General features: G+C 34.6%; 1 protein-coding gene across 2 annotated transcripts in view; it reads right to left on the bottom strand.

Moving 5' to 3' along the window:
• Nucleotides 1-12,994, bottom strand: part of NUP37 (nucleoporin 37) — a 42,352-nt gene that overhangs the window by 20,164 nt on the left and 9,194 nt on the right. For both annotated transcript variants that reach the window (XM_025926794.2, XM_086712516.1), the window contains exons 3-5: nt 11,843-11,967; nt 8,009-8,081; nt 6,225-6,319 (exon numbers count right to left, since the gene is read on the bottom strand). In XM_025926794.2, coding sequence (XP_025782579.1) covers nt 6,225-6,319; nt 8,009-8,081; nt 11,843-11,967 — 293 coding nt within the window. The remainder of the gene's footprint in view (nt 1-6,224; nt 6,320-8,008; nt 8,082-11,842; nt 11,968-12,994) is intronic.

Raw genomic sequence — 12,994 nt, 5'->3', positions numbered from 1 at the left:
TTAAAAAGATTGTTGGGGGGGTGGAGGAGGAAAGAGATTTACTTCTGACATCCTTTGTAGTTACAGTGAGTACTGGGTCTTCTATTTCTTTTGTATCCCCCAAAGTACTAAATGTTGGCTATACTAAACGTGTTTAATAAATACTTGTTGATCTGACTTGTTCTTACAGAACGGTACTGTTTTTAATATACAAGAACATCTGTTATTTGGCAATGACTGGGAATGAGATGTTCTGTATTAGTGAGTTTTTAAAATAATAAGCTTAACCCATTAAATACTTAAACACCATTTTTACCTTCCTTTGGAGGTATGGGATAATAAGTCTTTCTAAATGAATATGTATTTATTTACTTCTCAAATATAATAATAACTTTAACCTTCTTTTGAGAATGCTGGGCCATAAGTCTGAACACCAGTAGTGACATTTTCCTGTGCATATGCATATACATACATATACACATGTATGTGTGTATATATATATGTGTATGTAAATATTTACATATGGTGGACATGATGAGGGCCATAAAGGAGATGGTACCGAACATGAGGCTGAATGGCTAGCAATGCCATTGTTTACTTGGGAATTTCTTTTCTTAAACACATCTCCTGTCAGATGCTTTGTTTGGTGGTGGCAAGACGTGACAAGTACAGAGTTGTATTCATTCCTTCTCCTACTCACTCACTGAGTACTGCCACAAGGGCACTCAGATGCTATGATGACTGACTCTAAGGTAGTAAAGCAAAGCTGACCCTGAAAAATACCTTATTAGTGCAAAGGCCATAGCAATCTCCTCTAGAATAATTTTCCTTATCCTCTAGAAAAGTCTGTTTCTCTTTACTCTCCTTCCTCATCTGTAAACTGCACTAATGAAGTAGGAAGAAGGAACATGACATCTTTTCAAGAACTGGTATAGAATGTTTTAGCAAAGGTATCTTTCCAACATTATAAACTCTACATAAGCGGAAGATAACACTTCTGCAGACGTGACTCTAACCACAATTGTGTCAATTTTATTAAGCCCTACAGAATGCTTAATTTTGAACAGAACACACAGGTTACCTGAATACTTACTTTTTCAGTAATATTAAAAGACGAAAACTTAAAAAGTGTCAAACTGGAAACAGCATAATGTAGTGAGCAAGACTGCCTGGGATTCCCCTCTGTAAAAGGGGGAAAACCTACCACATAAGGGTTTTGAGGATTAAATGAATTAATCCATCAAACGAGAATGAAATTTAGAAATCCCACTAAAGGCGGGAGCATTTCAAGATACAAGATAAAGTTTTTGCAATCTTTGTTAGTATTCCATCCCATGGAATAACAGTGATTTATTTTGATACTATCGATATAAAAACTGATTGATTTCCAAGAATATTATCCTTCCTTAGTTTTTCAACTTGACATCCTACAATAAGACTGTGTTATTTTTACTTTGAAAACATTATTTCCCTCTTTCACTTTTTTCTATTAAGATGGACATGAGTTTTAGTCTAATAACCGTAGTTTCACTCAGACACACTGAGTTATGACACTGCAGAACTCCAGATGGCACTATTTACATTGTACTTCATAAAACCATATCCCTGGAATCCTGAAATTTGGCAGCCTTGTCTCTGCCTTATATTTTCCTATCATCTTGTTTTTCTGATATTCAACTTCATTCATTGTAAAGAGAGACAAAGACTACCTGAGTATATACACACCACACTTTTATTCTGTAACAATTAGTTTTCTTTTTTACAGAAATGTATAGTACAAGGCACTAAAATAATTTTTTGTGAATAGATATTTTGATAGCTTATATTTTCTATGAGTTTCATTTATGACTGTATATGGGCATTATAAAATATTTATTTTAAAAAGGGGATATTGGGACTGATAAGAACTGCTGACTTAAATGAGAATTCAATTTTCTTATAAACCTACATAGATCACAGAATATAAAACTAGATGAAATTTTAGATTACAATTTAATCTCTCATCTTCTATAATAACATTTCAGATTATGAGTAGCCCTGTGGTTCATTGTTTAAATTAATGAAATTATATCACAGAATGTAGAGAAGTAAGAAAGAGCTGAAATAGTTTAGATACAAATATGTCTTCTCATGCCAGATGAGTAAGAGTGCAGGTACTAGGGTCAGACTGCCTGATACTCCTGTTCCTCTACTTAACAGCTCTGTCCCTTTCCACAAATTACTTGGCCTCTCTTTATCTTATATCCCCATCATGTAAATGAGCATAAAAATAGTACTTATCTCAGAGTTGTTGTAAAAATTAATTAAATTTACATAGGTAAATGGTGGTTAATATACAGTAAAGCACTCAATAAAATATTTAGTAATGTTTTTGCTTATTAATATTGCAATTCACTTATAGAAAACAAAATATCTTCGTGATTCTTGGAGAAGCCTGAAATGCCTTCGTCTGAAATGATTATTCACAGGTTTAAAAATAAGTCAGTGATTACTGTTCACTGCCTTTCGACCTCCCTGTCAACCCCCAAAGGGGGGGGAAAAAAAGTCAGTGCTTACCAAGTACCTAGCTAGCATGGTGCCTGGCACATACTAGACACTTGATACTTGTCAACTGAATGGACTAGTCTCTATATTAATTGAGTCTGAATACACTTGTTTGTCCTTTATACAAGTGACGATTTGTTAACAGATAGAGTGACATGCTAGTACAAGTAAGAACTATCTTCATTTTGTCTGATTCAGAATTTGGCAATTTTCAATAAAATACATAAACTTTATGAATCTGTTCAGGGGATATACCGTTTTGAAATGATGTCCCTAAGGCCATAAATCTAGCTAATTATAATACTGTGTCTCTCTTGGAAATGACAAAGTCAAACATCAGAAAATATGCATAGATCAAGATATTTATTTTAAAAATTATTTAAGTTGGCATGGAGTCAGAGAGAAATATTCACTCTACCCTTTATAGTACAAAATGTTATCTTCTAAGCATTTTCTAGTTTTAGCTAGATATTGTTGAAGACTTTTGCATCAATATTTATAAGGGATATTGGTTTGCAGTTCTCTTATAATGCCTTTGGTATCAGGATAATATGGGCATCATAGAATAGTTATAAAATGTTCCCTTCTCTACTATTATCTATAAGCATTTGAGACACTGGTGTTGATTCTTCATTAAATGTTTAACAGAATTCACCAGTAACGCATCCTGTCCTGGGCTTTCTTTGTTGGGATGCTTTTAATTACTGATTCAATCTCTTTGTTTGTTATAGGTCTATTCAGATTTTCTCTCTTTTCTTGAGTTTTGCGAATTTTGTGTTTCTGGGAATTTACCAGAATTTTATCTAGGTTAATTTGTTGGTGTGTAACTGTTCATAGCATTCTCTTAAAATCCTTTTTATTTCTGTAAGGTTGGTAGTAATGTCCCACTTTTTCTGATTTTTCTAATTGGAGTATTCTCTTGGTCTAGACAAAGGTTTGTCAATTTTGCTAAATCTTTTCCAAGAACCAACTTACAATGTCTTTAATTCTCTGTGGTTTTCTATTCTCTGCTTATCTCTGCTATAATCTTTACTTTCTTCCTTCTGCTATCTTTGCGTTTCCTTTGTTCTTTTTCTAGTTCCTTTAAGATATAAACTTAGGTTACTGATTTGAGTTCTTTTTTTTTGTTTTTTAATATTTCTTTATTTTTGAGAGAGAGACAGAATATGAGCAGGGGAGGGGCAGAGAGACAGGGGGACACAGAATCTGAAGTAGGCTCCAGGCTCTGAGCTGTCAGTACAGAGCTGGATGTGGGACTTGAACTTGTGAACCATGAGATCATGACCTGAGCCAAGATCAAGAGTCAGGTGCTTAAACACCTGAGCCACCCAGGCACCCCTGAAATGTTTTTCTATTGTAGTCTTCTCAGAATTCCTTCTTTCCTTTGTTACTATGAAAGTGTAGGATACCTACTACTCTTCCTTACTTTAAACTTCTTGATTTATGCTGTTTCTTTTAAAAGTTTTAATCTATATTGCTAAGCTTTTGGACCAAGACATTTGACTTTAATAGCCAATTGGAATTATCCTTTACTTCTGATTGGTGAACTAAGCTGACAAATTCTAAATTTAGCTCCTTAGCTACAGCTAAAATGATGTTATCAACCCCCAATCTCAGTGGCTAAGAAAAATAAGCATACATTTCTTGCTCATGAATCTGTAGGAAGCTCTATTTCATAATGCCACATGGGTCCATATTTGTTCTATGTGTTTCTCATTCTGGGACCAGTGGCTATCTAGGCCACTCTCATCTTACAGAAGACAGAGGACAATAGGTCAAGACAAACCAGGTAAATCAGATAAAGTATCTGCTTGCATCATACCAGCTAACATTTTGTTGGCCTAAACAAGCCACATAGCTAAGCCCAATGGAGTGGGAAAATCTCCTTCCATGGGAAGAGGGGAGGGAGAGTATTCATTTGCTGAACAATAACATCATTGATTGCAGTGTAGCAAAATAAGGCAATTAGGTGCAACAAAGTTTTTTTTTTTAAAGTTAAATTTATTTAAAGGACTTACTTTGAAGTTAAGTCTTTCTCCTTTTTAGAACAATAATGTTCTTACTTTCAGAAAATGATGGTAATAATAAAAGGCAGTAGACATTTTAAAATTCTTACTACTTGACAAAATAAAAAGTTGGCAACCCTTTTTCAGTCCCCAAAATTTTAGGACCATTTTACTAGTCTACAAAAATCCCCAATTCTACAACAAGAAAAAAAGTAATAATAGACCACTGAATGTAATCCCAGGTCTTTGGCTATTGTTCACTATTCAGAGGCTGTTCCTTGGCTTGCAAAGACGCTCATTTTCCCCCTTCTCAGGTTTCATTATTCCAAATGCTTGTGATTAGGAAAGTCCATGTGTTACAGAACTAAAATGTCATTATTTATATCTAGTGATCTATTCTAACTTTTACCTTAAAAATGGTCCCATTTACTCTTCAGCTCTCTATACAAACTTGGTTTTGTAACATGTGAGGCCCTAAAATCTTAATGGCATGTAAATCTTTCATGTCCTTGACATGAAAATTTTAACAGGCAGTACATAAAGAATAATGGCCTATGACTCTATAAATTTAAAAGGATGAGCTGTTATGATTAAAATTTAACAAGTTCCTCGTGGCTTTACTTCCAATGTGAAAAGACACATATTTAATGGTTTTATATATATACAAGTGTTTATGAACACTAATGATTTTGTCATTGCCTCATCAAACATTAAAACTATGTAAAATAACAGCTGTGGGGTATTTTTCCTCACAGTACTGTTAAAGCAAATGAAGTGATTGGCACTCCTATAGAATTCCCTCATTTCACTCCTGACTCCTCAGCTTATTTCCACCTCCTACTCTTCATCTTATTCTTTACTTGTGATATTCTCCAGCTTTAGGCACTATTAAAAAATGTTATAGCTACCTCATCCATTCCAAACTTGGGGTGAGGTGGAAGAATGTGATATTTAAATGCACTACATCTACAGGAAACCTTTATTTTTTATCTCAAAAAAAATTTTTTTAATGTTTATTTTTGAGAGAGAGAAAGAGAGCGAGAGAGAGAGCGAGTACACACAAGGAGGGGAGGGGCAGAGAGAGAGAGAGACACAGAATCTGAAGCAGGCTCCGGGCTTTGAGCTGTCAGAAGAGTCTGACTCAGGGCTTGAACTCACAAACTGCGAGATCATGACCTGAGCTGAAGTCGGTTGCTTAACCGACTGAGCCACCCGGGCGCCCCTACAGAAAACCTTTAATATAGAGACTTCCAAATTTGTCAGAATAGGAAATTTCCCATGAGTCTTAGTTTAGCAAATGAGATTTGCAATTCATTATTAAACAACTTTCAGACAGGATCTGTGAAATAACTTCACAGTATGGCAATTGCCTTTTAGTATCCTACTGATCTTACCCGATATTGGAGAATTTGACCCATTATATATTTAAATTTCATAAATGTACACATCTAAAATAAGAGGCAGAGAGGCACCTATGCGTCAGCAAGGGACGTTTCCATTAACTGGGATGAGAACTCAACTTACCAGTTGTGAAACTCATGTTTGTGTCATGCTTACAATTTAAACCAAGTATACTTCTTTTATAACATTTTATGGAGTAAATATACAAATTAAATTTTCTCTAATTTTTCTAATGTAATTCTCATTAAAATAAGATGAAAATTGAAAAATGTGGCTTTAACATAAGCAACATACCTGCAGGTATGATCATCACTCACACTTGCAAGTTCTTGGCCCTCTTTGGGCTCAAACACCAAACCATTAATGAAATCTGAATGGCCCTCCAAAATCTGATAAAAGGAGAGAAGTTAATAAGTACACCGGAAAATAACCTACAATATTCCTACCTAATATTTTTACTTCACTGACTTAAAAGCTTTCACTGCATGCTTCCCTTTTCTATAAATATTTCTTAAGCAATTTGCTATTTTTAAAGCATGATTTATACACCCACTTTTCTGGAAGGTTTATCTTGGAAAGAAGCTGATCATTCAACACACAGCTATTAGCTTGATCTTTCTTTTCTAGTATGCATTTCTTACAAACACACACACACACACACACACGCATACACACACACACACTTTTTTTTACTGTACCTGTCCTCATATCACCTCCTTTTATTACATAAAGCTTAAGCAAAAATTAAAGCTAGAAGAACTTTCTAGGGGTACTAAGATAGAGTCCCCCTCAACTTTTTAACTCACATCTACTGCTCTGCACACTCTTTATCTAATAAACACATATGGATTTCACCTTCTAAGGTTTTTATTCACTTCCTCAATGTGACTGCCATCACCGGGGACAGTTAGTATTAGAAGCCCATAATCACAACAACTCAAAAATCCAGTTTTGTTTTGTGGCAAGAACATTTAAGCTCAAAGCTCGTTTTTAAAAAAAAAATTTTTTTTAAATGTTTGTCTATTTTTTGAGAGAGAGAGAGAGAGAGCGAAATGGAGCATGAGCAAAGAGAGTGGGAGATACAGAATCTGAAGTAGTCTCTAGGCTCTGAGCTGTCCGCACAGAGCCTCACGTGGGGCTTGAACTCATGAGCCATGAGAAGATCATGACCTGAGCCGAAGTCTGATGCTTAACTGACTGAGCCACCCAGGTGCCCCTAAGATCTACTCTTAGCAACTTACAGGTATGTAACACATACTGTTCATTATACTCATTATGCTGTACATTAGATTCCCAGAACTTATTCATCTTTTTTTGTTTTGTTTTTTGTTTTTTTGAGAACTTATTCATCTTATAACTGGAAGTTTATACCCTTTGACCAACATCTCCCCATTTCCCCCATCCCCCAGCAACCACCATTATACTCTGTTTCTATGAATTTGCCTTTTAAAAATTCCATGTATAATTGAGATCATACGGTATTTGTCTTTGTCTTATTTTACAGGGTTATTTATTATACTAATAGAAAACATATATATAGGGCTTACTATACACAAAGCTTTATTCTAAATGTTTTACATGAATTAGCTCTGTCAATGCTTATGGTCCTTGAGGCAGATACTATGATTATCCCCATTTTACAGATAAGAAACTGAGCACAAAGAAATTGGGAACTTGACCAGTCACACTGTTACTAAAGCGGTAGAATTGGGCTTCAAACCCTGGTAGTCTGCCTCCTGTGTCTGTGACCTTAAGCACTTTGTAATCCCACCTTGCCCTATGCTGTGCTAATTGTTGGTTCTCTTCAAGTCTGACTCAACTCTATGTGTGTTCATGTTTATTACTCTACTACTATACTGAAATGTGAATTTCTAATTTTCATTCATTTGCTGTGCCTATGTAATATTTTAATAAATGCTACCAGATCTATAACCTATAGTCCTTACTATAGCCTAAAACAGAGTCAAATAAAGTAAGATGACATTAAATGTCATTTTAAATTGAGATAAATTCAATTAAAAAAGCAAAAGTAATACATGTTTTAAAATAGAGAGTTATAAGTATACTTGTCAACATACCTTGTATTCATTTTTATCTTGAAGGTCTGAAGTAAACAACCTTATTTTCATATCAGCAGCTGAAGTACAAAATCTAGAAGTAAAAAAACAAGACCCAACACAAATCAGTAATTAGAGCTATAAGTAGAAACAAGGACGAATCTCACATATATAATGTCAAGTTAACAAAGCAGGGCAAAAAAAAAGGATATTATTATTCCATTTGTATGAAAGTTCTTAGGTAGGAAAAAATAGTTGATAAAATAGCTGATAAAACTACAGAAAAAAACTCAAGAAGATAAATGATTGCCACAATAATCATGAGAATAATTACCTTTAAGGAGAAGGGAGGTTAATTAGGAAGGGGCAGGGGGAGACCTTAGGTACTGGCAATGTTTTCTATTGCCTTCCATGGGTGATCATTACATGGGTGTTTGTTTTACAATAATCATGTTAAACTGCACATGTACTTTTTTTTTTCTTTTGTACTTTTGGGCACATATGCTATATTTTGTAACATACAAATTAAAGATAAGAAAAAAATAAAAAAAACCCAAAGCTTACAGTACCTAATTCTTCTTTGAATTTGTCCCATTATTGTTTTGGGTATTCATACTTTCCCACTCAGAGGAAACTCTAGAACAGACTTGTTACAACATTACTAATGTGAGGGTCTTCTAAAGTAGATTTCCCCATAGTGATGTCATAAGAAATCATTTAAAAATCTCTCACCAAAATATCATTTCTAAAATAGAAAAAGGCTATTTTAGAAGGTCTTTAAAATAAATATCTCAAGCAAAAGGGTTTATAAAGAAGGTATTAGTAAAAGAATAAGGCCAAGTTCAGTAAAAACATCAAAGAATACAGGCCTTACAGGGACAAAGATTATTTACTTAAAAAAGAATTAATGAAAGAATCTCATTAAGATTAAAAGAGGGGTGCCTGGGTGGCTTGGTCAGTTGAGCATCTGACTCCTGATTTCAGTTCAGGTCATGACCCCAGGGCTGTGGAAGTGAGCCTGGCAGCAGGCTCCATGCAGAGTATGGAGCCTGCTTGAGACTCTCATTCTCTCTCTCTCTTTCTCTCTCTCTCCCCCTCTCCCTCTCCCTCTGCCCCTCTCCTTGACTTGTGTGCGTGCTCTCTAAAAAAACCCAATTTTTAAAAATTAATAAATAAAATTAGAAGATAAAACACACATACAAAACTTTATGGAAAATCTTGTGGTGTTCTACTTTTCTCCAAACTTTGCTGCTTAACTTTATACATGGTAAGTATATTTACATCATCCTTTAATAAACCATAAAGACTCAGAGAACAGAGGTAAGGTGAAGAGTTACTCTCCAGCAAATGTGAAAGAAAAGCAGTGGGGATGAACAGAGAGACAGAGAGATGGAGAGAGAGAAAGAACTGACGGTAACTAAATGCTAAAGATAAAACACTAGGAATGGGTTCTTTCTAACTATAAGTTAATGATGGTAAGACAGACACAAAGTTATATACCTCAGTCATCTTGATAGACCACTCTTCAGTCATGAAAAAAATAGTATCTACTTTGGATTATAAATATAAAAAAGTAAGAAATATAAAAAGTACAGTTTAATCACAACTGTGTAAAACTATTTATGAAAAAAATAGAGTACTGGGTGTGTAGATGGCCTTTAAAAATGTTTCTGTATATTCCAAATTTGATACAGTAAATGTGTATTATTTTTATAATAAAAATAAATAATTTATTTAAAAACAAAATTGTGCTGCCGGCTTGCTATAAAAATACTGTCTTTAAAATTAATGGCTGGTTAACGTGCCAAGTTTATTATACATATTTGTAGAGTTCTCCCCGAAATTTGAGGCTGCTTATCAAAAGGCAACAACGACAAAAAAGATGAAACAGTATAGCATATCCATTAAAAGGAGGGCAGGAAAACAGGCACCAAGCAGAACCACGGGAAGAACAGTTTCTACAGCTTTAAAAATCTGCTAGCGAATGCAAAGAGACTGCCTGACTCTTGTTTAGCTTCAGATTCTGTGAACACTTCCTTTTAATATAAAAGGAAATGAACAGCAAACTGGCTGCTGACAATGACTTATGTATGTTAACAAGCCCTGTCGTGTGGATTATTTAAAATTCAGTTAGCTAAAACCTGTAAAGCTTCTAGAAGAAAACAGCACATCTTCACAATCTTTGTTGCAGGCAACCATTCTGTAGTTAGGAAATAGAATGCATATGAAACAGTGCTCAACATCATGAGTCATCAGGGAAATGTCTTTGTGGTACTAACCAAATTAAAGACTGACAACAATTAAACATTTTAGAGTTGGTAGAGGAAGTGGAACATCTTTAGATTATTGGTGGGCACATAAAATGGTAGAAGCACTATGGAGACTGGTACTTTTTAAAAAATGTTAACATACATCTATCCTCTGATTCTACTCTGATTCTCTTAAGAGTAGGAGCAATTCTACTCCTAAGAGAAATAAAACCATGTATCTACTAAAAGCTGTATATAGGGACGCTCAAACAACTTTAGTCATAATAGCTAAAAACTGGATACTGCCCTAGTGTTTATTTACAGGAGAATGTTACAAACAAATAGTGGTATTTATACAATGTAATGGAATGCATTACAAAGTAACAAAATAAATGAAAAGAAAAAGAAAAGAACCACTGGTACTCTTAACACGGATAAATCTCAAAAACATCATACTAGACACAAAAAATACATTCTATATGATTCTATTTACATGAAGTTCTAGAATAGGCAACACTCATTTCTGAAAATTAGATCAATGGTTGCTTTGGCAGAGGATGGGGTACATGGATTGACTGGGAAGGAGCATAAAGAACCTTTAGAAGTGATGGAAATGCTATGTATTGCCAGCATATGGGTTATACAAGTATATGCATGTCAACACTGATCAAATGGTACTCCCAGAAACTGAGAATTTCACTGTTTTCAAATTATCCCTTAATTTAAAAAAATTAGGTTAGCTCAGTGAGAGCTAACTTATGGCTGCTAAGCTGTTTACTAAAAGAAGACATATCTTTTAGATTTGACATCTGTGGAAGCAAGGTTAGTGTTCTGCAACAAGCACTAAATAACCTGACATATTATTATTGCCTTTGTGGAGAAGGCCTCAGCAGGTAGTGTCAAGATGTTTCTCAAAAAACAATTGTTCTTTTCTAATGTTTTCATAAAAACTGAAGCTCCAGTATTAGAACTGCCGCTTTATATACTGTTAAACATGTACATGTGACATTGGCCTATGTGTGCAGCAGTAAGTTTGATTAATGACTCAACCACATTTACTTATTTCAACAGAGTTGTACTTTCAGTAAGTAGTGGACTCAGTGAAGAATCTGTGAAGACCTCAAATGATTTAGGTGAAACTCAAGTAAAAATTTATGTAGTCAGGCCCAAACATATTCTCAAAGTACCACTACCATGTTGCATATTTAAATCACATATTCAGATAATAAGCCTAAATTACAAAATAATGGCCAATGTTAAAATTGCTAATGTCTAGGGGCGCCTGGGTGGCTCAGTCAGTCGAGCGTCTGACTTAGGCTCAGGTCATGATCTCGTGGTTTGTGGGTTTGAGCTCTGCATGGGGCTCTGTGCTGACAGCTCAGGGCCTGGAGCCTGCTTTGGATTCTTTGTCTCTCTCTCTCTCTGCTCCTCCCCTGCTCATGCTCTGTCTCTGTCTCAAAAAGAAATAAAACATTAAAAAAAAAAAGCTAATATCTAAAAGTGGGGAAAAAGGAAATGGAGGAGAAATGTCCTTATGATCAAAGGCTTCAGATCACTTACAACAAAGGACATTAATAAATACTGCATTTAATAGTTTTAAACTTACTTGATTATTGGAGGCAATGAATCAAGTCTAGTTTCTGGGCTCCAAGCTATGCCATCAACCCTGACTCCATGCTGAAATGTTCGTAGTGTTTTATACTGAATTCCGTCCACGTCTGCTTCTTCTTCCTAAACATACATAGTAAATGTTTTAATAAGTTATAAGAACAAACACTATAACACCCCATTTCGTTATAATGAAGAATTTATCAGGAGGCCATGTATATTCTTTTGTAAGTTCAAAAACAAATTAGATACTGAGATTTAAGTGGTTTACTGAACAACGATGACAAAAATCGATAAAACTTTCTAAGCCTCAAAGAATAAATCTCTAGAGCCACTAAAAATAAACAGTGAACATGTTATACTTTATCTTACTTAGAAGACATTTTATTCCTGATAGTGAACATATTTCACACCAAATGCAATGAAAATTGAATCCTCTAAAAATCAAAATATTCTAGGTAAATGAATTACCATACATAATCGAACTGACAATATTAAAAAAATACATACCGAACATAAAGTTTTGGTTATGTACAAGATAATGCCTCAGTCATTACAATGAATATCAATAATTTTCACATAGTATTATATATGGCACTATACATGTATAAGATGTTACAAATTGTTCATCTAATACTATTACAGTCTATGAATAGTGAATATGTTGATACAATCTGGTTAGTCTTTTGGATTCTAGGTTAGATGTTTAATTAAAGTCAGCTTATTTACCCGCTCAGTACTAGTAAAATGATTTCTGTTTATCTTCATGGGAAGAGGAGGAAGAAAAAATGAATTTTGAAAAGCCAAGTCATCTAGGTCTGGCAATATGGATGTTCACCTGAAAAGCTTTCCCATTATAAAAATAATGCAAAAATCCAAGTCCAGGGAAGCAACTGAGCACTTAGGCATGCAGCTATCTTAAGTACTTCTGCCCACATCCAATAACTAACTGCTTGTTTGCAAGGCAAAAAGACAAAGCTTAGTGCCTGCACAAAGAGGGATGATTAGAGACTTCTGCATAGATCCAGGACTTCTAAAGGGGAAGTAGGAATAAAACCAAAAAACCGAAACTACTATACAAAATGTCTACCATGGGTGAAGGCTAAGAAAGAGAAATGCCACTTAGAAGAAAATCTCAACCATAAACTGG

Source organism: Puma concolor, chromosome B4 (assembly GCF_028749965.1).
Source record: "Puma concolor isolate L17-30 chromosome B4, mPumCon1.1.hap2, whole genome shotgun sequence".
Taxonomy (NCBI): domain Eukaryota; kingdom Metazoa; phylum Chordata; class Mammalia; order Carnivora; family Felidae; genus Puma; species Puma concolor.
The sequence above is the reverse complement of the archived record's forward strand: the minus strand, read 5'-3'. Positions and strand labels throughout refer to the sequence as shown.